The sequence below is a fragment of the Colossoma macropomum genome, unplaced genomic scaffold, assembly GCF_904425465.1.
Source record: "Colossoma macropomum unplaced genomic scaffold, Colossoma_macropomum, whole genome shotgun sequence".
Classification (NCBI taxonomy): domain Eukaryota; kingdom Metazoa; phylum Chordata; class Actinopteri; order Characiformes; family Serrasalmidae; genus Colossoma; species Colossoma macropomum.
This window is the reverse complement of record NW_023494798.1, coordinates 31,678,594-31,706,592: the sequence shown is the minus strand read 5'-3', so window position 1 is coordinate 31,706,592 and position 27,999 is coordinate 31,678,594. Positions and strand designations below refer to the sequence as shown.

General features: G+C 40.5%; 1 protein-coding gene across 1 annotated transcript in view; it reads right to left on the bottom strand.

The window, feature by feature from the left end:
* Positions 1 to 5,532: 5,532 nt before the first annotated feature.
* myo7aa (myosin VIIAa) overlaps positions 5,533 to 27,999 on the bottom strand; it is a 69,583-nt gene continuing 47,116 nt past the window's right edge. Inside the window, 17 exon segments of the mRNA XM_036584922.1 lie at positions 5,533 to 7,858; positions 9,371 to 9,490; positions 9,585 to 9,668; positions 10,634 to 10,750; positions 10,906 to 11,091; positions 11,265 to 11,371; positions 13,056 to 13,143; positions 13,417 to 13,530; positions 15,278 to 15,383; positions 16,204 to 16,359; positions 17,675 to 17,828; positions 19,122 to 19,279; positions 20,803 to 20,927; positions 23,778 to 23,968; positions 25,121 to 25,290; positions 25,405 to 25,531; positions 27,658 to 27,775. Coding sequence (XP_036440815.1) covers positions 7,766 to 7,858; positions 9,371 to 9,490; positions 9,585 to 9,668; positions 10,634 to 10,750; positions 10,906 to 11,091; positions 11,265 to 11,371; positions 13,056 to 13,143; positions 13,417 to 13,530; positions 15,278 to 15,383; positions 16,204 to 16,359; positions 17,675 to 17,828; positions 19,122 to 19,279; positions 20,803 to 20,927; positions 23,778 to 23,968; positions 25,121 to 25,290; positions 25,405 to 25,531; positions 27,658 to 27,775 — 2,214 coding nt within the window. The 3' untranslated portion in view covers positions 5,533 to 7,765.

The following is a 27,999-nucleotide window of genomic DNA, read 5'->3' as shown; positions in this document are numbered from 1 at the left end:
CACATCTTTTACAGATTTTCTTCATCAGTAATATATATATATATATATAGTTTAAAACAAAGAAATAAAACGTGCCTTGACTTTTGCACAGGCCAAATTTAATGTTTTATTTTTTCCCAAACATATTAAATTCAGCAAATAAACAGTAAATTGTATTAAAATGTGCAGAAGTGTCTCTGTAGAGGATGTTCACTTATTTACACTTAGAAAATCAACAAAACATGGAAATTGACCAGGGGCACCTAAACTACCAACTGTACCTAATATTACTCATTTGGAGGTTGTTGTAAGCATATTAATAAACTTATTTCTAGTATTTCTTTATTTGTTTAAAAGAGAAATTGTCTTATTATGTTGGTAGATAATTTTGCTTGATTCAAAACACAATGGAGATAATTTTGTTTTAAACAAATAAAACAAAACAAAAAAGACTATTTCAGTACATTAAAATGACTGGAAATAAATGTCTAGAATTGAGTCGAATAATCTTAGAGAAGTCTTACAACAATCTCAGAATGAAAAACATTAAAAATATTGACTAGATTGAAGAAGATTTCACTTGCCAAGATATCATATTTTGCCGTGAGACAGCGTGTCGGTCCCTGTTTACAGCTGGTCATTTCATACATTGTGAGTATCAGGATTATTTAAAATGCAGATTTAGCCCATTCATGTCAGATCATGCCAGATTTAGCCCATTCATGTCCACCTACATTTAGTACGAGGAGGAAAAATGCCACAGAATGTATTTGGATTGCACTGAAGTGCTGAAATGTTGCAGTTGAACAATCTTGGATGACCATCTTAAGGCCATCACACACCGGACATGTGCACCATCTACCGGATACACTACAAAGAGTTGCTATATTGCAGTGTGTCGCAGTGAGAACTGCTGAGTTCATTTTTACACGCTTCTCCTAAATCCAATGACACGAAATTTTTAACATAATTTATCATGTTTGGCATCAGTTTACAAAATTCACGAACTCGCTGTTTTCCAAGCTAAAAGTTATGAAGACTAGAATCGCACCGTTTTTCTGTCTGTTGATCTAAAAGACTGGCTGCCTTTCTCTGTAAATTTGAAGCCATGTGATCTACCGTGGCTTTCTGTGGACTCAATGTGGCTTTAATCAGACTCAGTAAAGGCAAAATGTCGAGTGGCGCTGTGACACGCTGAGAAACTGAACAGTGCTGGGAGTTACTGAGCGCCAGCGCGGATCAACACAGAACGTTGGCCCTGGTATGAGTAGCACTCTACAAAAAAAAAGTTTGAATTTTAGGATGCTGTGTGATGCACCTTACCAGTGTGCATTTGAATGTTTTAATCACATCATACTTTTATCTCTTTTACATACTAAAAAAAGCAATTCCGCATGTCAGCAAGACTAGATTAAATAAAGAATATGATGAGTGATTTAAAACTCTCTTTTTAGTCGTATAGTTTAGTTGTAGAGATTTTCTTTAGCTTTGCGCTCATGCAAGCTCAGAAAATATGAAAATGCAGCATGGACATTAATGGGTTAAATCCAACCACTTAAACCTTTTCACATGTATTTTAGCTGGACGTTGTACGTCTTTCTACATTTGATGACCCAAATCCCTCCCGATACATTCCATCATAACACGATCCATGACTGTGATGATTAAACTGGAGTGATAAAGGATGGGCGTGGTTTGGTTTGTGTGCGCAGAAAACAATGAATGACAGAACACACACGTGAGATTTTGCATAGAAATAGAACAGAAGAAAGAAGGACCAACACAGGCGACTGAGCATCAGTGTTTGAGCTGATCTGCACCATTTAAAGCAATCGATTTTAGTCCAACTAACCAGAGACTGCCTAGTGTGAGCGCATGCGGTTATAATCTCATTAGGAACCAGTCTGAATACAAGTCACATGAACTGGCCAGGTGTAAACAGGGGTCAAAAGAATGAGAGCGATAGTTTTATGTCATAATCTTAGTCTGTTTATCCGTCACCACTAAGACTAATGCGAGAGGAATAAGACAATCTGTGTTCTAACGTGATTAAAATTGGTTCGCAAAATATGCAATTACATGACGTGGCTGAAGCTCCAAAACGAAGACTGAAATTTGGTCAAAGCTGAATAAAATTGAAGATACAGGTGTGAGCCAAGAGACTGCACGGTAAAACATGAGAGGTCTGCTCAACTTAAAATGATGTAGTAACTGATTACATGGCTTTTCTTGAGTTGACCCAACTTGAGGACACCAGAGTTGACACAACTCAGACTTCTTAGTTGAGTCAAAAATCCTCCCAGCTACTGTTTCTACATCTGCATCTCAGTTAGATAAACAAAACTGAATTTGTGTTTTTTTTACTCAGTTTCTCCACTAGCTGGCGCTCCTTCACTTGCACAGTCTCATCTGGCATATTTTCCTCTTGGGCTTCCAAATATGGACAGCTGTGGTATTGCTGGGATTGAAACTCACAACCTCCTGATGTTGGGATGAATTTTTACACAGCTGCACCACATGAGATGACGCCATGCTTTACCGTTAAAACAAATATTTTCTAGTGCATTAAACATTTGTAGACACAAAATCTGAGCTGAGTTCACACAACTCAAACTTCTTAGTTGAGTCAAAAGTTAGGTAAATAAAATGAACCTGTTTTTATATTCATCTTCCCCACCAGCCAGGACTCTCTCCATCACACTATCCTGCTAGACATTTTTCCTCTTGGGCTCCACTTACAGATGACTATGGCATCGCTGGGGCTTAAACTCACAACCTCCTGCTGGGGAGGCAGCTTAGTCCACTGCATCACTCAGGCTTTCTATGCTATGCTTTACCATTAAAACAACAAATATTTTCTAGCGTATTAAACATTTGTAGACACAAAATCTGACCTGCTTCATGGGTTCCTGAGTGGTGCAGTGGACTAAGCTGTCATCCCAACAGGAGGTTGTGAGTTTGAGCCCCAGCAATGCCATAGCCATCCATAAGTGGGTACCCAAGAGGAAAAATGTCTAGCAGGAGTTTGAGTTGTGTCTTTAAGTTGAATCAATGCACGAAAAGCCATGTAATCAGTTACTATATCAATTTGAGCTGAGCTGACCTCTCATGTTTAACAGTGTGCACATATATCGTCGCTGCAGGACAAAACCTTTTTTCGTCTGTCTTTTACTGCTTTATTTACATAACCTACCTGCCCTGCGCATTGTGTGGATGTTTCATGATGAGTGGACCTATAAAAATGGCCTGAAGTTACTTTCAGAATCACTATTCAGAATGTTTGCCCTTCCTTGGCGATACAAGGTTTTGTTCTGACAGCCACAATATAGAAACCAAGCTGCACAAACAGCTGAGTTCATGTTTGTGATGTCACAACCAGTGGCTGAAGTTTATTTTTTTCTCAAACAAAACAAAAAGGAAAATAAAGACATAGATAAAGAGTAAATGTATTGTTTTATAATGTGGCTCCAGGCCAATATTAGTGCTCGAGACACTGCAGCACTTTTAGACATTGCACCTGACGCACTTTCATACGTGAGCTGCTACAGTAAACATACAGCCGCTCGTTCAGTGAGGAATGCTATGTGTTTTTAGTCTACACTCCACATATCAGGTTCCCAGTAAAGAGACGAATAAAGCCGTGCCAGCTACATGAAATGTGACAGCTAGTATGATTTATATTTATTACATTCTGTCTTAATGCATTTATTTTCCTGTAACTGTTGTATGGCTGTAAATATCATCATAATGGAATTAAAAAAAGGTATTCTGATTAAGAAACGGCATTTCAGATTCTTCCTGTGTTTTTTTAATCCACCAGTCACTCACCATTGAACAAAATGGAAATATTTTCAATATAAACAAAGCCGCGGAATGGCTGCTCTTTCCAAGAAATGAATGACCACGCCTTAAAAATAAGCCCTGAGTGTACTGTTTCACTGCTTTACAATGTCAGACTACATACAGAAACATGTCATATAAACCGTTTCGACTGTTTAGGAGGGTCTCACTTTACCCAGGAGGGGTCTAAATCTATATAAGAATTCACTTTGAGGCTTTATTTCATCTGCATAATCATCATTCTGAGCACTGCAGTAACACTGACGTGGTGGTGGTGTGTTAGTGTGTGTTGCGCTGGTCTGAGTGGATCAGACACAGCAGTGCTGCTGGAGTTTTTAAATACCTCAGTGTCACTGCTGGACTGAGAATAGTCCACCAACCAAAAATATCCAGTCAACAGCGTCCTGTGGGCAGCGTCCTGTGACCACTGATGAAGGACTACAGGATGACCAACCCAAACTGTGCAGCAGCAGGGTGAGCTGTCGTCTCTGACTTTACATCTACAAGGAGGACTGACAAGGTAGGAGTGTCTAATAGAGTGGACAGTGAGTGGACACAGTGTTTAAAAACTCCAGCAGCACTGCTGTGTCTGATCCACTCAGACCAGCACAACACACACTAGCACACCACCACCACGTCAGTGTTACTGCAGTGCTGAGAATGATCCACCACCCAAATAGTACCTGCTCTGTGAGGATATATATATATATATATATATATATGTCAGAATCTCACTGAAAACTGCTTAAGTGGGTTTTAAGAAGAAATTTCTTCTTAAGAACAGTTGGTGAACGAGGCCCAATAAAACAATAGCTTGTTTTTTAAGCACCATTTTGAGGTTCTGTATATGTGATTTGAGACAACTGAATATGAAGATATTTGAATATGAAGATATTTGGATAACTGGAAGGGTAAACTCCAAGATTTCTGAAGCAAACAAAATAGCTCACTGTGAGCATCCATTTTTTGGCAGCCTTAAACAGCTGAGGTTGCGTAAACGCTCTGAAGTTAGGAGCGCAAAGTTCTGAGGTTGATTTCCCCGTCTTTATGAATGTAGAACAAGGGTATTCATCTCATAATGGGAGTGAACTGTACCGTGATTTAGGCTGTAGAGCACTGCACAAAAGTCAGAGACCACCTTTCATTTATTTAACTGCCAGTCAAAATGGCCATTAAGTACAAGATCTTCATTTTTCAGGAGATATTTCCGAGATCTGGTAAAAGATTGCATAAGGAAGAAGACAAAGAAAAGTAAGTGAAAAACAGGAGTTATCAAAACTGGAGTTCAAAAAACAAATAAACGCTACAGAGAAAAAGCAACCCCTAACAACCACCTGGAAGACCTGGTAGACCCCAAAACTGCCCCCATCAGATAAACAGCACTTAAAGCTTTCATCTCTGAGAGAGAGGAGAAAATCAAGCTGCTTCAGATCTGAAAACATCTACAGGTGTTTCTGTCCATCCTTCCACTGTGAGAAGACGACTCAGCGCTGTGGGTCTGAAAGGATGTGTAGCTGTCAAGAAGAACCTCACTGAGAAAAGGAGACGGACACATCAAACAAAGAAGCGAAACAATGGACTGACCACCCCAGAGTCCAGACCTCAACATCACTCAATGTGTTTGATTACCTCAGAAAATGATCAACCAGCTTCTAAGACTGAATTTTGGAGGTGTGTCTGCAGATTCTTTGAGAAACTGAAAGTGGGTCTCCTGAAAAGAATGGAAGCTGTAATAAAAAATCAGTAAATAAATCTGTTTTTTTTTCTCAGATGTTGAAAAATATTTGTACTTACATGCAATTTTGACTAGAAATTAAATAAATGAAGCCCAGTACTGTAGTTTGGCCTGATACACTTGAAGCAACTTGACAACCCGAATATTCTGACCCTCATCATTTGAGTCATCTCAGGTCAAGTAAACATATATGAAATGATAAAATGACCTTTAAACCTTTACTTTAGCAACATATCTACACAACGTGGAGGAGGACCAGGGTAAGAACACAAAGAACACTCTAAAGACAATACCAGAACCAAAATAAACACCAGATACGTAGATCCTAGAACGGTTAAAGGTCGAGCTTTGAAAGTGTTAATAAGCCACATGAAAAATAAAGTTCACAAACTAGGTTAGACTTTCCACATTCCAGCCCCTCGTTACACAGACACGATCATGAAATAAGGCCATGAGTTTCATAACTCCCTTTCTCACTGTTCGCCAGCCTAACAATCCTTCAGCTTACACAATGAGGACTGTAGAAGCGCTGACTCTTCTGAGAACCATTTCTTTGACCCAACATTAAAAACAAATAGAAGCCTAAAAGATTCTAGATTAATCCATTAACCCTTACAAATCTACTTCACAGTGTTCACACCTATAAAAACATACAGTACTTACACACACAATTCAAAAATGAACAAATTAAGGCTTCCAACAGAAAGCTAAGATATAAAAATGCTACAGTCAGTTTACAATTCACATAATACAACATAAGCTCTTACAAAACCTTCCATCAGACCTCTTATCCCTGGGCTCTACATTTCCACAGCTATAGTTGAGAAAATAACATGCCTATTTTGGTTGGAACATCCAAACCACCCTGATTTTTCATAAGATGGGCTGCATCATAAATTAAAGGGGTGCTCTGGCCAAATTGACAAATATAACCATCGCTACACCGGTTTAAAACATGCCTATTCACAATTTACGGCAGTGTCACAGGAGATTTTCTGGTTTAAAAACTAAGAAAATCCCCTTCCGATGATGTACCTTGAAGGTGGGAGGAGCTTTTGAAAAACCACAACAGCTTTGGGGTGTTTTTTTGGGCTTTTTGAAACGTTTTTGTTCTTTATTTATTAGACTAAGTGGCTATGCTAGCTGTTAGGACTGCTGTGGGGGTCCTAATGGTTGGGTAATATATTTGCCTAATGCATGCTGGGTATTGTAGTGAGACAACACTGATGGACAAAAGAGGACACAAAATTATGAACTGTGTCAAACCGAAGAGGCTGTACTGCAGAATATTACATAACAGGACAAAAATGACAAATATTAACACGGTAAAATGACGGTTTTAGGCCAAAATGCCCCTTTAAATATTACACAACTTCAGCCCAAAGTAAAAACTGCCCAGGAACAGTTGGGCACTTGCTTTATGAGGAAACCCTTAAACGAAACACTGCTGTGCTTAATTATATGTTCATGATTCATGATAGTATTTATAATAGTCGTAAAAATGACATTGTACCCAAATTAACTGGTAAAAGCTTTCTTGCATAATTCAAAACATAAAGACACTGCAGCTCATTTATAACCTGCGTTCAGCTGCACTCTGTCCATAACTCTCACATGCACTATCAGCAGAGCAACCGTCCCACGAAGCCACTTAAACATCAATGTTTGTGTCACAGAATCAGGTATAGTGTACAGAATTACACTGAAAACGTTTCCTTATCTGTCTATACCTCACAGTGTTTGTTGTCTCTTATTCACTCATTTTATTTCTTTTGGTTGTATATTTTTCTTGCCTGTTTAATTTTCTGTTCTTCTCTCTTGTTTTCCTTGTTATTAATGTGCATCATTGCTGGGCTTTGCTCTTCATTGTTGATGATTTGTAGAGCGACCTTGAGCTTCGTAAAGGCGCTATATAAATAAAATGTATTATTATCATTATATTTATTATCAGAGGCGGGAGGCTAGCAGCTTTATGGCCGGTAGCTCAGTCTCCAGCCCCAGGTCCAGTCAGAGGTAGGTGTCCTCAGTGGAGGGAGAAGAAATGGCATCATCATCGTCATCTAGGTCGGGGTATCCGGAGCCCAGGGAGCTAGCGGAGGGGCTGCGGCTCATCCTCCACAGCTGCCACGCGAAGGTCCGGCTCCAGCTGCACGGCTGGCCCATGGGCCGCAGCAGACGCACCAGCTCCGCCGCCTCCCGCCAGTAAGACGTTCACTTGCTGTGGCCCCGCGAGCTCCGCTGCTTACTCATGGTGGTCAGCATCTGGCTGATGTAGGACGTCAGCAGGTCGTCCATTTTGTAGCCCTGTTAAGGACAAATGGGGAAAACAGATCCTTCACTCTGACCGTTTAGCTCACTATCATTCTCCACCTAACACCATCATTCTCCAACAATCATTCACCAACATACACCAATGCTCTCCAGATAAATACTGTCATAGTTGCAAAAACACTTTTTCTCCAACAGACACCATCATTCTTCACTCTCTACTACACATCATTATTCTCCAGCAAAGACCATCATTCAACATCAAACACCATCATTCTCCATCAATCATTACCCATCAAACACCCCCATTCTCTGTCAATCATTCTCCAAACACCTTCATACTCTATCAAACACCACTATTTCCATCAATCACTCCCCATCAAACACCATCATTCTCCATTAATCATTCCCTATCAAACACCATCATTCTCCATCAAACACCTTCATACTCTATCAAACATCACCATTTTCCATCAATCACTCCCCATCAAACACCATCATTCTCCAACAAACACCATCATTCTCCATCAATCATTCCCTATCAAACACCATCATTCTCCATCAAACACCTTCATACTCTATCAAACATCACCATTTTCCATCAATCACTCCCCATCAAACACCATCATTCTCCAACAAACACCATCATTTTCCATCAATCATTCCCTATCAAACACCAGCATTCTCCATCAAACAAAACACCACAATTCTCCAACAAACACCATCATTCTCCATCAATCATTCCCCATCAAACACTATCATTCTCCATCAAACAAAATACCACCGTTCTCCAACAAACAGCATCATTATCCAACAAACACCTTCATTTTCCATCAAACAAAACATTATAATTCTCTAACAAACACCATCATTTTCCATCAAACACCTTGATTCTATATTGAACACCAACATACAAACACCATTGTTCTCCAAGAAACGCCATCATTTTCCAACAAACTCCAACAATTTCCAACAAACCGTCATTTTAAATGTGGCTGGTGGCTTTAGTACTCATCCCAAGCCAAATAAACCAATGTGAGTGCAGAAAGAACATTCTAGAACATGGATACCCAAAGACCCTGCGTGCTGAACCAGAGCTGGTTTTTGAGGAGTATGGCCACTCCCTATTTCCCCCATTATATCAAAAACAGGACTGCAAAACAGCAGAGGGCACCCCAAGAACCTCAATGAATGCTCAAATGCTCCATCTTAACCCATTCATTTTGGACTTGCTCAGGAGCGCCCGCTAGCGTCTGAGAAACCCAGAAGACATTACAGAGTGGAAATTCTCCTCTCTACAAGTTCTCTGGCTGAACATATTTTCCCCTGTTCTAACACCCAGACACCACCATGAGAGGCTTGTTAATTAGTTAAAGAGGTGAATCTGGCATATTGTGGTTTGAATTACACTTCTAGAGACTTCCAGGGCAGCAAACACAGGTAGACACGAGTTTGGGTTCATTGGAGAACTTTGGGTCGATGTGCTCTGGGCTCATGATCATCCTTTTATTCTGTGGAATTCAAACAGTATTGAAATACATCTCTCACCAGCGAGGTTTCACAGAGCAGCTTGCTTCCTCGCACCAGGTTGCCGATGGTGATGTGGAAGTACGTGTTTCCACTGCTCCAGTTGGAGATCTTTGTGAAGGGGTGGGTGGTCAAAATGTCCTGGGACAACACAGAGAGAGGACAACATGTTTCATTCAAAAGTCATTCAGTCAGCTACACTCTTACAGAAACTCTCTCACACAGACTCGCATACCTTGGTCTTTGGGTCTATGAGGCTCACTCCGTGTTTGTTGATGGCTATCAGCAAGATCTCAGGGAAGTTGGGCTCAGTGGTTTGCTGCAGGTGGGGGAAATGAGAGGAGATGAAGTCACTGTGCCCTGACTGTGCCAACCAGCTCTCTGTTTAACACCAGGGAGCCTGTCATGGCGCTGCCAGCCTCGCCACCTCAGCCAGACAGAAGTAGGCGACAATTCTGGATCATAAAGCTTATGGTTCTGACATGTTCTGGTACAAAATGTGACCCATGTCCCTATGAGCCTTCAGTTCCAAGACATTAATGGGTACACAGGATTGAAACAGCTATATTCTATATATATATATATATATATATATATATAATTGTCCATTTTATCAGCTCCACTTACTATATAGATGCACTTTGTAGTTCTACTGTTACAGACTGTAGTCCATCTGTTTCTCTGCATACTTTGTTAGCCCCCTTTTACCCTGTTCTTCAGTGGTCAGGACCCCCATGGACCCTCACAGAGCAGGTACTGTTTGGGTGGTGGATCACTCTCAGCACTGCAGTAACACTGACGTGGTGGTGGTGTGTTAGTGTGTGTTGCGCTGACACAGAGAATGATCCGCCACCCAAATAGTACCTGCTCTGTGAGGGTCCATGGCCTGACCACTAACTCTCGCTAGGACGAAGCAATCTGAACGAAACAACATGCAATGTGCTACTCAGTATATGGAGCTTTGAACAAGCCGGGATGCCCCTGCGTCGGAGCGATGAGGTAGGTGCCGGACAGCCGTCGCAATGTTTAACCACTGTTCGCAACTTCCGGGTGCATACCCCCGTACACCTTCATGTATGAAAACGGAGATCACTTCCGGCATCGCATGTAATGTAATCGATTACACATACGTCAAGGTATGTAGCGTATTTGTTTGGTTCAGATTGCTTCATCCTAACGGGAATTACAACGGAATATTCGGGGCCTCTTTCAAGTGAATCTCCCTGTATAACAGTGTTAGTCAGTGCTGTAGACCTGCATTTAACGGTAAAGTAAGACTGTTACCTTCACTTCAAAGAAAGCAGAGCCGAACGTGGGCCACTTGAAAATGATCTTCAGAAACATCAGCTTGGCCTCCTCCCTCGACTTGCCAGCGTGCTTATTGAAGTACGCCACAATCGACTGCAGCAGAAGTTTGTACAATCAACACGTCAGACACAATAAAAAACAGTAAGGCAAAGAGCTCCACTTCAGTTTAATAGCAGGTGGAAGTGGAGTTGAAGAAAGTGGACAACTGGACAAGAACTGCCCAACATGCTTTGCAGTAAGAAACGCACCCGCTTCCAGTCGTCAGGGGAGAGCTGGCGGATCAGGTCCTGGGGAATCAGCTCTTTCAGCATTTTAGGGATGCTGGGAAAGTAGGATTTGTCGTCTTCAAATTTGACTCGGTAGATCAGAGCTGCCAGCTGGAAGACTTCGTCTCGCGAGCATTTGTGGTAACCGCGAAGATACTTAGGAAGCTCCTGGATGGAGGCAGCATTACAGATGGGATTACATGCAGTTACATAAAGCACAAACAAAATAAAGCTCACCGACACAGAACCCAGCAGAAAAATTCATATGAAAAGTATTATCTGAACAGAAGTGAGGACGACTACGAGCTGTGATCGTAGTCATCCACCTCAAGCCAACTTACCTGGTAGTAATGGAAGATAGAGTCAGCAAAAGAGTCCTTTCCTGGGACTGTGTTAGTCCACAGCTTCTTCATGAAGAACACCTGGTAGGTCAATGAAGGCACTATACCTGGTGAGCAGTAGGAGACAAAGACTTTATGACTGAATCAAGTCAGAGTTAAAAGCTTGACTTATGAAATCAAACTTGAATGAATCCCTTATTTCTTAACATTTTTAGTCTGTCTAGCAATAAACTTTTGCACTGGAGATCTGGAAATCTGAGAGCATCACAAACTCAACGTCAGTTTGTCACAGAGTCTCTTGTTGTTTAGTCGTGGGGGCGCTCAGACTAGACGACAAGGCAGAGAGAGAGAATATCACACATACCGAGTTTGGGCTACGAATAAGAACTCAAACTCCCAGATCTCCTCAGAGATCACAACACACAAACAAAGCTAACCTTACTGGACCTGTTTGTGCTTTTATGTGCAGTGAAAGTGCAAACTGGTGATTAATATGGGGCTCAGAAGTGCTGATACAGAGAAAGCTGGAGAAATATTTCACTGCAAACTGGCAGCAGAGCTGAAACTGTAAAGAGAGTGCTTTGACATCTGGATCCAAACATCAACATGATAACAGCTCCAATCTGCCTGTGTTTTACACGCAGCTCCTCTGTTCAGACAGCGTGCGTGCTGGTCTCTTTGCCTGTTTTCTCTGATTGGCTGTTGTTTGAATCACTCGTTGAGTAAATCTCTGACCTTCTCACACCACAGAATTCGTGAACGTTTTGAGTCGTAAATATCAAACGTCTGATTATACTGGAGGGTTTCCGATCACTGCAGAGTTTGATCAGGGGGCTAAAGATGCACTTGTTTCTCTTCTCACACTACCAGATCATCCATCAGTTGCGTACGATTGAGCTCCCCACCTGGAAAATCGCTTCAGATTGTAAACTTTTGTCATAAGGGGCAAATCGTACGACAGCGATTCGTAATATACTAAAGTCGTAATATTTTGAGAAAAAAGTCGTAATATTTGGAGGATAAAGTGGGCTAACTGTAGGTGGGTTAACTGTAGGGGGCTGTCATAACGCGTTGGGGTCTCAGTTGCTGTACTGGCGCCGGAGTCCAACACATTCCTGTCTCTCTGTGGATCATTTTGATCATCATTCTCACTGTCTGTGAAACTTCATGCCCTCTTTGAATGGTGTGGAGATGTAGCCCCCAATAGCCGTGTAGACGACCCTGCCTGCGATTCTCCTTCAACAACACAGACAGACAGTTTCCTCCGAGTCCGTCTGGCTCTTTATTCTAGATAAACAGCCGTTTCAGCCGGTTCTTATACTAATAACAGGCTGGTGCTGATGTGCAGGAGAGACAGGGAGACTGAGTGTTTCTTTATGGGTGAATCGATATGAAAGTAGAACTCCACCAACTCACCGCCCCTCATTTAACACGAGGAGGGGCTGCCTTCCCTTTGCAAAGCCTTTGGCCACAATATTGAGACCTTTCCTGGTATTAATGTCCTAATTCTATGACTTATTTACAGAAAATATGACTTTTTTCTTGAAATATTTCAGATTTTTTCTCGAAATATTATGACTTTTTTTTCTCAAAATAGTACAACTTTTTTCTCAAAATATCTATGTGAAATAGGGCAGAAAGACAGTGTATTAAAATGTGCAGGAGTGTGTTCTCTGTAGAGGATGTGTTCACTTATTTACACTCAGAAAATCAACAAAAACGTTTTGCATACGACTGAACTGTACATTTAAAAGATGAGCAATGATACTCCATGCTTTGCAATATCCATACCATCTTTAGCAGGTCTGGCTTTCTTGATCCAGTCAGTGAGATGTCGGACAAAGTCGAAGAAGAAATCACCTTCTGGAACACTTATCACCTGTTAGCAGAAAAATATCAGATTTTAAAACAACGCACTGTCATAACTTCTTTTCCAATCCATGTTCAATGACTGACATTCATGCTTTCATTGCTACCACAGTTGAAATTAATGCAGATAAAATGAATGCAACTTAATGCAGATGCAGCTGTACTGGTTAATGGTCTGAAACTGGAGGAAAGTGAGAGCTTGTCTTCTGTCCAGTTTCACTGTGTTCTGGCAAAGTCTGAGTGATTCTGGCAGTAACTCTGCTTGGAGAGCAGCTGATAGCACCTTATCGGAAATCTTTACAAACAGGCTGAAGCCCTCCGGAGATTTGAGCAGCAGGCGGCCGGAGATGTTCAAACAGAAGTCCTTAGCCTTGGTGCTGGACTCGACCTCGAAAGCCTGAGAGAGAGACAGGGAGGGAGAGAGAGAGCGAGAGGGAGAGAGAGAGAGAGAGAGAGAGTATTTACAGCAAGTTTGACCTCTAATCCAATTGCACAGTTGCACTGGGTCAAGTGAAAGGAAGAAGAGACATTTAAACCGCAGTGAGGAGACACTGCTGACCTGAACAGCCTGTTACACAACGTTCATCTAATTTCAGACAGAAAATTACACATGTACTGACTTCCAACTGAACCGGGTCTGTATGCAATTATGAGATTTGTGTCATTCAGAATGAGGAGAGAGAGGAGCGGATAAAGGTCTCTCTGTCGCACGCCTAGAAATCTTGTCATCTATGTCGCAAACAGCACAGAGATCCAAAGTAACAGGCAATATTTGATCAGTGGTTTGTTTGTGGTAAGAGACTCACAACAGTAACTGTGCAGTACAATGTGCAGAAGCATGTTCTCTGCAGAGGATGTGTTCACTTATTTACACTTAGCTAAGTGAAAGTCTTCAGCAGTGCGACTGTACAGGGCCTTTGTTGTCGTATTTTAAGCTTAATAAGACACACATTTGGACTGCAGACAGGAGAGTCAAGCACTCTCTGATTACACAGCCATGCTATTGTAACACATGCAGAACGTAGTTTGGTGTTGTCATGTTGAAATAAGCATGGATGTCCCTGAAAATGATGCCATCTAAAAGGCAGCATGTGTTGCTCCAAAATGTGTTCAGTGTTAACAACGTTTTCGCAGATGCAGTGAAGCAAGATATTCACTAATACCCCACCAATCCATGACAATCGCTGGCATTTGAACTTTACACTGGTAATAATCTGGATTCTTTTTACTTTGGCTTGGAGAACACAACAACCAGTATTTCCATAAAGAATCTGAAAGGTGGGCTCGTCAGACCACAAAAACACATTTCTCCTGTGTATCAGTCCATTTGATGAGCTCGAGCCCAGAGAAGTCGGCGGTGTTTTTGGAAGTTGCTGACATTTCCTGATTTCCTGAATTTGAGGACATTATGCACTGTAGAGGATGAAATGCCTGGCGTTTTTGCAATGCTTGGCTGAAGAACCTTATCAAACTGTTGTACTATGCGATGATGCATTTCTGTCAAATTGGTGAGCCTCAATCCTATCTTGCCTATAAAGGACTCTGCCCTTCCTGGATTCCTAAACTGTCCTAACTTTTTTGGAATGTGTTGCAGGCATGAATTTCAGAATGAGCATATATTCACAGAAAAATCAAAGAAGTTGATTAGAAGTTTCTGTTTTTTTGGGTTTTTTTTGTTTTTTTTTTTGTTGTTTTTTGGGGATTTTACCTGCTGTCCCAACTTTTTTTGAAATTGGGTTTGTAATTGACCGGGGTGCCCAAACTTTTGCATACAACTGTAGATGCCTTAGTATGAACTTCCAAAACAAATGCAATTAAATTTAAAGAATATTTTTTCAAAATCAACCATTTTTCATGTAGGACTTTAGTGAAATTTATAGTGTAAAAATAATAAACACCAATCATTATGCCATCCTAATTAGCATGTGTGCTTCATTAAGAGTTAATTAGTGGAATGACTCTCCTCATTTATGCGTTTGAGCGAATCAGGTGAGTTGCTGGTAGGTGGGGTCTGATTTAGTAGAAGGTCAGTGTTTTAATGTCATTTTGTGAGATTGATGTCTTCACTGCTACTTTAAAATGTGAAAAATATTAAAAAACACTCATGTTTGGACTGGTACTGTACGTGTTCGCTCCTCTTTTACCTCGTCTGTGTCGTCTGGGAAGTACACTTTGTGAAAGATCTGAGTTGTCTTGTGCTGGATCGCCTCCACTTCCACCAGGTGAGGAGGATACTTCCTGGAGCCGTTCCTGACAACACAGGAGCAACATATTCAGAAGGAACCATTCACTGCAGTGGTTGTGTCTACTGAACAAATGCTTTTAGCTCACCTGACTTCATTAGTACTGATTTTAAAGAGCAGCACTCTAAAGGTGCCAAAACAGAGGAGGTGAATACACAAACTAACAACCTGGAGCGACTGAGTGACATGGAGTGATTTACTAATCTGGACTGGCCAGAAAATCAGAAAATAATGTGTTTTGAATTAGAATAGTGTGGATTTTTATTTCACACTAAAATAGCAGTTTCACAAAAAACTGAATTGCATGAAAGACAGAGAGAGAGAGAGAGAGAGAGAGAGAGGAGCAGAGAGAGAGAGGAGCAGAGAGAGAGAGAGGGAGGGAGGGAGAGAGAGAGAGAGAGAAGCAGAGAGAGAGAGAGAGGAGCAAAGAGAGAGAGAGAGAGAGAGAGAGGAGCAGAGAGAGAGAGAGAGAGTGGGAGAGAGAGAGAGAGAGAGAGAGAGAGAGGAGCAAGAGAGAGAGAGAGAGAGAGAGCAAAGCGAGAGAGAGAGAGAGAGAGAGAGAGAGAGAGAGAGAGAGGAGCAAAGCGAGAGAGAGAGATTTATCACTACTTTTCCATCATCAACATTCCATATAAAAGCTCAGAAGACTCATGTAGGTTCACTGGTGGTTTTATATAGTTAATAAAATGGCTGTATTTGTGTTGTAGATATCTGCTATGTTTTTTCTACAATAAACCATTTCAAACCAAACCACTCTGTTTACATCTCAATGACTGAATTCTGTAGAAGTTTTCAAAAATTGGTGGAATTCCCCTTTAAGGCTGTACCGTAAGGCTTTCTGCAGTCTCTGCATGCAGTCCAGGGCGAGCGGATGGTGTTTCTTTGACTGGAGAAATCTCTGGACGTGGGGCAGGAGGACATTACTGGGAGGGAAGAGTCCAGTACACAACCATAACAGCTCCCAGCCTTTCTCCTCACTGTACCTGCACACACACACACACACATCACAATGACCAAACATGAGGTTATTGTATATTGTCACATTAATATCAACTATAGTTTAAAACTACACTACACTAGAATCAACAGCTATAGCTTGGTTTCAAAGTTATCTCTTGGATAGACGTCAAAGAGTTTTCTATAACGGATGTCTGTCAGAGAGTAAAAGGGTAAACCTAGGAGCACCTCAAGGAAGTTGTCTTGGCCCATTATTATTTTTGATATATATAAACGATCTGCCTTTAGTATTGAACAGAGCCAAGCTGCAGCTGATGACACTACTCTGTATGCAGCAGGCAAGACAGTAAAGGATCTTTCAAAAATGCTGGATGAAGAATTAAAGATAGTGGTGAACCAGATTGAAGGCAATCAACTTACACTGATCAGGCATAACATTCTGACCACCTCCTTGTTTCTACGCTTATTGTCCATTTTATCAGCTCCACTTACTATATAGGTGCACTTTGTAGTTCTACAGTTACAGACTGTAGTCCATCTGTTTCTCTGTATACTTTGTTAGCCCCCTTTTACCCTGTTCTTCAGTGGTCAGGACCCCCATGGACCCTCACAGAGCAGGTACTATTTGGGTGGTGGATCATTCTCAGCACTGCAGTAACACTGATGTGGTGGTGGTGTGTTACTGTGTGTTGTGCTGGTCTGAGTGGATCAGATACAGCAGTGCTGCTGGAGTTTTTAAACACCTCAGTGTCACTACTGGACTGAGAATAGTCCACCAACCAAAAATATCCAGCCAACAGCGTCCTGTGGGCAGCGTCCTGTGACCACTGATGAAGGACTAGAGGATGACCAACACAAACTGTGCAGCAGCAGATGAGCTATCGTCTCTGACTTTACATCTACAAGGAGGACTGACAAGGTAGGAGTGTCTAATAGAGTGGACAGTGAGTGGACACAGTGTTTAAAAACCCCAGCAGCACTGCTGTGTCTGATCCACTCGTACCAGCACAACACACACTAACACACCACCACCGCGTCAGTGTTACTGCAGTGCTGAGAATGATCCACCACCCAAATAGTACCTGCTCTGTGAGGGTCCATGGGGGTCCTGGCCACTGAAGAACAGGGTAAAAGGGGGCTAACAAAGTATGCAGAGCGTAGAAACAAGGAGGTGGTCATAATGTTATGCCTGATCGGTGTATATTCTGAATGAGAACAGAGGTCAGTGTAACGCCTCTCTGCACAAAAGCGCTGAAACTTCTGCCAACAAGACATTTGCAAGTGACAGCAGGAGGCAACAAGACAAGCTGAAGAGACAGATGGACATACTGTATGACTTACTTCACATGATTCTCAGTTAGCTGTTTGAGAATCTGACAGTAGATCTCATCTTTCAGCGGCTCCGCCTTCAGCGCCCCCTCGAAGATTTGGTCTGTCAGTTCGTTCACAGAGCGAGTCCGTTTGGACGGATAGTCGCCCATATATTTCATCATGGGTGCAGAGGAGCACGTTAAGGAGAAGCTTCAGTTCACAGACACACATACAGAACTTACACAGAGCTCTAGTTAAAATAATAACAGTCTTTTTACTGCAGCAGAAAACACTTTGTTTATTATCTAATCGGCTTGGACAGACACATTTCAAATAAAATACTTATCTTTAACTCCATATTTATGTCCATATTTAAAATGTCACATTTGTGCCAGCTGTAAAGTTTGGTGGAGGAGGGATGATGATATGGGGTTGTTTTTCAGGGTTGGTCTAGAACCCTTAGTTCCAGTGAAGGGAAATCTTAATGCTTCAGCACCAAGACATTTTGGACAATTCTATGCTTCTAACCTTGTGGGAACACACAAATGACTGAGCCCCAGTGCACAAAGCAAGGTCCATAAAGTCATGCCTGGGTGAGTTTGGTGTGGAAGAACTTGACTGGCCCTGCACAGAGCCCTGACCTCAACCTCGTCACCTTTGGGATAAACTAGAACAGAGTTTGCTAGCCAGGCCCTCTCGTCCAAGATCAGTGTCTGACCTCACAAATCTCTTCTGGATGAATGGACAAAAATTCCCACAGACGCTCTCCAACATCTTGTAGAAAGCTTCTCAGAAGAATGGAAGCTGTTACAGCTGCAAACGTGGACCAACTCCATATTAATACCTATGGATGTAGAATGGGATTCATAAAAGCTACTGTGGGTGTAATGTGTAGGTGTCCCAACACTTTTGTCCATACAGTGTAAGTTAACACATCCTCTATACCGTTACTGTTTATTTGGTGAATTTAACACACTGGGGAAAACAGATGAAATATATGATGTGTAATTTTTTTTTACAACATGCTAAACCCAGCAAATAAAGAAATTATGCACTAGAATTTGCAGGAAATGCCTTATTTAAGTTTATTCTCTGTAGATGGTGAGTTTAATATATTGAAAAAACATAGAATTAAAAAAAATGTGCCATAACTTTCACAAATGTAGTCTAATGTTAACATAAGAGCAACTAGCTATACAGCGAAGCACATGTGTGGGGGTTGTTATTCACTTCATGCTTTTAGACGCCCATCTTAAATGAAGTGCTTCAATTAAAAATAGCTCATGTTTACAGCAAAAGTATTGGATTGGTATTTGTATCAACTGATACTCAAGGCTTCAGTATTGGTATTGGAGCAAAAAAGTGGTATCATACCTTCTCTAATAAGGTTTAATGAGGTTAGAATCAGGTGAGAGGCAAACACTAAAACATCCAGTGCTGTAGCCTTTCAAATTAGCTCCAAGTATTAAAAGGATATCAATGAAAGCCATGCAGGCCTCCTGGGAGAGCTCCTCATGGGCCAGGACCTTCTTCAGCAGGGGCTGTTTGATGGGCTCTCGCGTGCAGCACCACAGCTTGTCCTTCCCTCGGTTCTTCGTGATCATCACTCGGCTTAGAGTGTGTTTAGGAGGCGGCCTGGAGAAAGTCAGAAGTAGATAGGAGGGTAAGAAAGGCTCAGGGTCAAAACTGTCCATATATGTCCAACTACAATTTACTAAACCAATTCTCAAACTTTTTATATCTTCACTGCAGACAGTTGGCAATCCTTCTAGATGGGTCTCTATAGAATCTGATAGTTCTGCACTTTACTGTACTTTAACTCACAGGCCACATAATGAGCTCCATCTACCTTATATATCACTATATAAGTGTATAGTTACAGACTGTAGTTCATCTTTTGTTGCACCATTAATCAGCCCTGCTCTACCCCATTCGTCACTGGCCATTAACTGGACTACTGTCATCTAGATACTATGTGGGTGCTGGAACATGATGGCGTTGTCACTGCGGTTTTTACACAGGCCAGTGTCACTGTTAGGTTGAGAGTGAACTGCCTCCCAAAAGTATTCAGCCAAGGACAGCTACGTGGTCAGACACTGACCACCAATGAAGAGCTAGAGGATACCTAAGACTGTGCATCAAGAGATGACCTACAGTCTCTAACTGTACACCACCAAGGTGGAGCTACAACAGAGGGGTTTCTAATAAAGTGGCCAGAAATGTATGTTTTATAGCTGTACTTCTGTATACAGATCATTCTACCAAATTGGTTCAAAGTCAGAAATCAAAACATATTGCAGACTTTTAACTTGGATTTTAAACTAAAATCCTTTTGCCTTGAGTAACGTAAGGCCTTCAATATGTTCATTTTATTCAAAAAAAATTACTGAACATTTCATTTTGTCTCAACCAACACAATCATAACTGTACCAAAATGTTTCACTCATTAGTGATGTGGTGTGGAGTAATTTTTAGTTGGTGGACTATTCTCAGTCCAGCAGTGACACTGAGGAGTTTAAAAACTCCAGCAGCACTGCTGTGTCTGATCCACTCAGACCAGCGCAACACACACTAACACACCACCACCACATCAGTGTCACTGCAGTGCTGAGAATGACCCACCACCCAAATAATACCTACTCTGTGGTGGTCCTGACTATCGTGAATGGTTTAAGGGTGGGATAATAAATTATGCATATAAATGTGCTTCTATATGGTAAGTTGAGCTGATAAAATGGACTGAGTGTAGAAACACAACAGGCCTAATACCTAATAAAGTGCTCAGTGAGTGTAGAATTTGAAATATGGAATTGAAGGACAGTGTTAGAGACCTGGTACTAATTCAGTTACTAAAAAAACTTAAAGAAGTTGCTCACAAGAGGTAAGAGACTGAGTAAGGTTATGTGTGGACACGCTAAAGCTGAGAGATGCATGGCGAGGCTGGATGTGACACTTCACCTGAAGTACAATGAACAATGAACGCTGCTGCTCCCAATACACAAATGATTTCATTCTCATCAGCGTGACGTGATGTTTTAAGTGAGAACTTAGGACTTCATTAGACTTCATCATTTCTGTTTGTCCTCATGGTTTTTCGGTTAAGCACCACTATCATTTGTTTCATTGAGATTGTGCTTTGTTTTCTTCTTTTCCATTACCTGAAGTAGTCGTAGGAGAACTCCTCCAATGTGTAAGGTTTCACTCTCTCCACACTCTCCGGCAGAGCTACCTGGGACACGCGGATCGACTCCTGACGCTGGTCTGGCGTCATAGTAACCAGAGCCTGAGTCATACGCACAGAAAGAACCAGAGAGTCAGAGAGAGGCAGGAGAATAAAGATGCAGAGGTATTTGTACATGTGCAAGAGAGAGAGGGAGAGAGAGAGAGAGAGAGAGAGAGAGAGAACAAGTGGGGCAGAGAAACAGGAAGGAAGGTAGAATTATTAAAAAGAGGAGAAAGCACAGGAAATGATGAGTCATAAGGGGCACATCAGCGGCTTCTCAAAGAAAAGTGCCCACTTTTTCTAAAAAGTTTAGAGGCAACATCTGTTTCTTTAACCCGAATCAGATCCTCTGACGAAATATACAACAAAATCCATAAAACCTTCATCCATAAAACATTCAGGGCCTGATGTACTGACCCCACCTGAGGGCACGTTCTGTACGAAACTGGTGCACGAGCATAAACACACACATGCACTTCTCTTCCTCATGCACACGCATTTGAAGAAAAAGTGAGTGGAGGTATTACACCTGCAGCCGATTACATATTCCAACAGATTGACTACAGTCTGAGCAACTGGGGGCCGGTTTTGAGTTCATTTTCTTCCATCCTTTAAAACCAGCTGTTAATCTGTGTTAAAGCAGCAGCAGCAGCAGCTACGTTTAACAAAAAGTTGTATCAGAGCACAGAGTAAGAAACGCAACTACATATGAATCTATAAATGTTACGGTCAGCGGTCGCAACCCAAATGGTAAGAAGAGTCATTTTGTCCTTTCAGCAAATATCAAACCCCCTTGGGAGTCACAGCATCTTATGCACATTTTACCATGTTGGCTATAAATACATCTCAGTATGTGCTGATATCCTAGTATAGGCTAAAAATATAATATAAACAAAAACTGAGTTTTTTACGAGGTTGAAGTCACTTCTCATTCTCCAGCTTCTTGTTCGAATTTTTCTGTTCCACCTTAAATGAACGTAACTGCGGCACCATTTAAGGTGGAACGGGAAAATTCGAACAAGAAGCTGGAGAATGAGAAGCGACTTCAACCTCGTGACTTTTTAATGTTTGAACATATCAGCAAACCAGCTGTGGTCATTATAACTACAAATAAGTCCACTCGTCTCCAAATGATCGATGTTCATCTTAAATCTCTCTCTTTGCCGTTTCGTTAGCTACGAGCTAGGCAAGACTGCTGTCTGTGTTGCTATGGTGACCAGCAGTCTGTGCTGATCTTCAGGGTTAAAGGGTGAATCAGCAGTTCTACTTTAACTCCAGTGTTTAAGACCATTTATTGTTAAACTGTGTTGAACGATCAGCAGAGCTTTATTTTACTGTAAAGGAGGATTATTTTATTATTACCTAATAATTAACCCTCTATTGCACGGTGTTGCCATATGGCAACAATTACTTTATCTCAATTTTAATAAAAAGCAGTAATATAAAATGTGTTTTCCTATTTAATTGTAAAAAAAGGGTCTTTTGCTTTGAAAGAACAAATACTTCATGACATCACATGACCCAGAATTCTTATTAGGATGTTTTTATTAATATACATTTTAATTACCAATTAAAATTTTATTAACTTCCAATATTTGTAAATATTGGATCATGCATTTTTCAAAGTATAAGTTGGATTTGTTTGTTTTTGTTTTCAATAAAAAGATGTTTTTACAGAAAAATTAGATTTTATTGGTGTTTTTTTTTTTTTTAGATTTTATAATGCTATGGTACGATTGCGCATTGTTGCCATATGGCAACAATTTACCAAATACCAAATTTTTAGCAATAAATATTTTTTTCAAATATGTCCAATATTTAAACCATTTCCAATAACATAAACACATTAAACATCTTTAATCATGTTTAAGTAATAATTCATGCAATAGAGGGTTAAATTCTGCTGTGGAGCCACAACAGGACAGTAAAAGAGCTGCATGCGGCTCCACAGCTGCATGTTGCCGACCCCTGATCTAGGTTATTTTAGCAGACACACTTATCCCTTATCACTTACACTTATCAGACCACGTTTTGGATTATGATATCTCTGTGGAGAGCGGCGAGGCTTTAAAGGCAAGGACCCACAGATTTGCTAGCTTTGCTAATTGGGTGCTTTTGTTGCAAATGAGATGTAACTGCTGTGAATAACTGATCATAAAATGGTTTGAGGGAATCGAATCCTGGGATTTCAACCTTTCTAATGGTGTACTGCAGCATCATATTGCTGGATGATTTGATGCATAAAAATGACGTATAAAAAAACGAAGTGAAAGCTTTGTCGGAAGTGTGCTAGAAATGATACAGTGATCTAGAAAAGGTTAAATCAGTAATTAATGGGAACTACATATGAATCAGGGCCAGTTATTATAGTTTTTTAAACACACCGCTGTTTTTTCAGTACTTGTATTCACTCTTTTTAATTATCCACTATTGCTCCCATTGGGATGCAGCAGGAGACGCACTAAAAAAGTCATGCAACTAAAACAGGTTAATGCATAAAAGTCATTATTATTTGATTATTATACTACATATCTCCAGGTAAATACCTCACAGTACACAAGAATAGATTTCACTAATGACAAGATTTGGCTGAGGTCTGAGTCTTGAAGGCCAAACACTTCATTGGAATCTCAAAATGTTTACAGGCAACATCTGCTAAGGAAACCCAAATCAGGTTCTCAGACAAAGGCCCAACGAAGTTCATCAAATATTGAATAGGTATAGGTAGATTGGCTGAGTCCTGGATGTTGGCAGTCTAGTCACGCCTGCAGTATGACACACAGATTTTGTTGTATGCTGTACTGTCTGCTACCACAAAGAGTAGTGTGCAGTATACAGTATATACTAGCATAGTATGCAGTATGTAGTGTAGTAGCATGTACTTTCTAATGCACCCAATATTTCACTGACCACAACATCAGGCTGAGGTCTGGTGACAGTGGGCAGCACATAGACACAGTCAGCTGGAAAGTCCCCTCTCTGTTTGGTCCTGTCGTTGATCCCATGCGCCCAGCCAGAGGTCATGACCTGCTCGCCCGTGTCCTGGTCCAGCAGGATGAGGTCACCCTTGGAGAAGCTCAGGAACGTCGAGTCATCACCAACTGATCAGGACCAAGAGAGAAATGACTGACTTTACAGAAACATACACTGTCCATCTAAAGTATGGGGACACCTTGACTTTTTAAAATAAAACTCCAATTAATACAAATAAATATTTTTAATATATTTTATATTATATTTTATATTTAATGAGTATTTCATTATTTTTGCTAAAGTTTTTGTCACAAAAATATTTATACATGCAACACTGTTCTGCTCTAAAAATCCTGGTGCCAGATTCTCAAAACATCTTCCAAACCTCGGTCAACTCCTATGATTCTCAGAACATTTTGCCATATTGTCACGACATTGGTCAACTGTAAGGCTATTATCGTGAAATGGAAGCATCTAGGAGCAACAACAGCTCAGTCACGAAGCAGCAGACCATGCAAACTCACAGAGCAGGGCCACCAAGTGCTGAACCACGCCTATCTATCCTAATATCGTCTGTTCTCTGTTGCATTACGTACTACAGAGTTCCAAACAGCATCTGGAAGCAACATCAGCACAAGAGCTGTGTGTCAGGAACTTCATGAAATGGGTTTCCATGACCGAGAAAAACTGCACACAAGACTAAGATCACTATGTGCAATGCCAAGCGTCGGCTGGAGAGGTGTAAAGCACATCGCTACTGGATTGTATTTTCCATAAGACTGAGTAGAAAGTCCATATAAAGACCTCAGCCTTCATCTATAATCAGAATGTATTCAATTGGATTAGTAAAAATCTTTGCATGGAAATGAGCAAACATCTGACATGCCACATGTCCTTTAAGATTAAGCCTTGCGTTATTCCACAACTAAGTTAGGATTTTCTACCCTTCTTTTGAGAATGACGCCTTAAGAAAGTTGCTAGCTGGTCACAAAGGGGTTCTAGGTTAAGATGGTCAAGCCAGTCATCATTAGTAACCATGAAGCTTTGAGAATCCAGCCTCTGGTCAGTCTTTAATATGTCAAGTTTTTGCAAACTGACAAAGAAACCTGGTTGTTTATTAAAGAGCATTTTGACAAATTAGGTTATAAGCAGTGTAAGTCAATAACAGATATAATCATAAGTCTTTGCTGTCCTGAGTGACTGTTATATTTCGTTATAACAGCAGTGATGTGATTTTCTCTAGACCAGGGCAGAAAACAGGAGCAGTAACCACAGCATACCTGGACTCGGGTTATCCTGCAGTGCCACTACAAACTTTGACCTCTTCCTGAGGCCCTCGAGGAAAGTGACGACCAGGTCTCGAATGTCCTCTGCGTTGTTGGAGGTGAAGGTGTACTCATCTCCTTTAATGGTGGCCAAGGTGAAGCTCTGCCCCTGGAGTTTCCCTCCCCTGTTCAAACAGAAGGAGACCAAACTGGCTGTAGTTTGCATAGTACAAGTTTACAGACCAGACAAAGTGTTTGTTAAGTGTTTGCATATTTTTATCTTCATTATTTTTTCATACCTGCTGCTGGAGACAGCAGTGATCTCAGGGAAAGAGAGTTCCAGAAGAACCTGCTCTTGTTCGTCCACAAAGTAAACTCCAGTCCAGTTCACCGCTACAATTACATCGTTCTTAGGTAAGCTGGGCCCTGTGGGACAAACAGGGAGACAACAAAACAAGATCAAAGCCAGCTGTTCACTCGCTGTCCGCTTTTTTAGAATCTTTATTAGTCATTGTTGAGGTGAACATTTAGGTTCTGGATGTACATGTTCATGTAAAAACTCTCACTGTCCACTTTACTCAGCTCATCTCTCCTTGAGACTGTAGTTTATCAGCGCAGTTTGTGTTAGTCAAAGCTTCAATTCAATTTCATTCAATTCTTACTTTTCCTTTAAAATTATATTTTAGCATCATTTTAGTTACAAAATTTAACTGAATAAACTTTATTTGTCCCAGAGCAATTAATAACTGGGCATGTAAACATATGACACCAACCATATAACCATATAACATAGAGACACCTACAGACAACTGAAAACAAACATCTTAATAAATAAGATAAATAAATAAAATGCATAGTAAGCACAGCTCACTGTGAATGAGCACCGATCAAGCTGACGGCCTCAGGCACATATGACGCTCTCTGTCGGACAAACCGACATCTAGGGCAGCGATAATGGTGGCCCAGGGGCAACAATTCAAAGGCAGATTGGAGGACATGTGAAGGGTCTTTAATGATGGAATGGCCTTTTTTAGGGTTGTTTATGTAACAAAGCCAGTCACCTCTATGGAAAAAATTAAAACAACTTAAAAATATTTACATTTTGGAGCAAATACTTATCAGGCTCTGTAAATGGTTCTTATTTGTCAGTGTAATGTTGTAAAATACTCTTTAAAAATCTCAAACTGAAACCTAAATACCTTCTTTTTTTACTGTACTGCTTTGATTTTTGGCCCTCTGCCCACTACAATCTTTGTGCTTTGACCCCCAGGACAAAAGATTTGGCCACCCATGCTAGCCCTTCATTGAGAGTAAAGTACAGCTGATAAATTTTTGCCACAAATGGGCTACAGTTCATAATTGTACATCTATATATTGGACCTATTAGGTAGGTGGAGTTGACCATAATATAATATATGACCATAATGTGACCATAATAAAGTGGATGGTGAGTGTATATGTGCCATATGTGCCAGTGCATTACTCATCATTTCGTGGGGTCATTTCATGTCAGCTAGGGCCGGTCCAGTGTGGTCATAGATTTTCATAAAAAATTCAAGCAAAATCTACAGTTTAAACGAGTTTAACATGTTTGATGGGAATAAATACAGACATAAGAATAATCTTTCACTTTAAGCAGCTTAATGTACATAAATGTCTATAAGGGTTGAACTTATTATTATAGTGCATTGGTAATAATTTTTACTAAATTTAGATTTTATGCTGGACTTTTGAATCTTCAAATCATTAATTTCTGCATGCAATAATTGAGTACAAAATGACATCACTAACAATGGGACCAATCCTAAAGGGACTAAACCCATTTCCCTCAGACTTTCTCCTGAATTGGAACACTTATGTCTGAATAACAAATGCATATTGAAAGAAATGTATTTCCGTGTATTGTTCAAAATATATTTGACAATGTAAATATTAAAAAATGGCACTATTACAAATGTGAAAATATTTCAATATATTGACATGTTTGTGCATATATTTTAATATATTTAAATATTAGAAATTGGCACAGTTAAATATATTTAGCTTGTATATTTTAAAACATCACATATATTGCACATATATGTACATATCACTGCTGTCGGAAGAAAACCTCGTATCTCGTTTTTCAGTTTTTGACATAATTTGAAAATGCCTGTTGTCTTTTACATTGTGAGTAAATTTCATGAAGAATGGACCAAAAGAAACGACCCAAAATGATTTTGAAAGAACTCTGGTTCCATTGACTTACATTAAAAGTAAAGTAGGTTTTTTCCTTTCCTTACCGTTTTGGAGATATGAGGTTTTATTCCGACAACAGCGATATATTTTTCTTCTATATGGGAGTAAAATAATAACACATTAGGGCTCTTTCATAGTTTGTGTATTGTCTTTTTTTGCTTCAGGTAAACTGAAGTTTTTGCTTGAATTTTTGAACAGAAATCCATGACGTGACTAAGTGAGATTGCAGGGAATGGCCTTTTTATATTGTTGTACTTATAATACATACAACTTTTTGCAGTGCCTGTTTTAGAAATGAACATGTAGTCGAGTACCTGAGAATTTAAAGGCTTCATAGAATCTTGAGAATAACAAAGGCCACTTGTATCGAGCAAAATCCACCACTTCCTCTTTGACCTTCTGGGGGTCCACTCGTTTCTGCGTGTAAATGCCCTGCAGAAAGAAAAGGGGCTCAGGTTAGTTACCACGAACTTACAGTAACACAACAAAACACCAAGGCAAATGGCTTTATTTAAGCGGGCATGTATTCAGCTGCTGACAGCATTCACAGAAATCAGTGAAGATTTGTCCACCCAGCATTCTGTATCAAACTGTGGTTCCAAAGTAAAAAAACAGCTCTTTTGCATTTTCAGACCTTAAATATTTACAAGGATTAT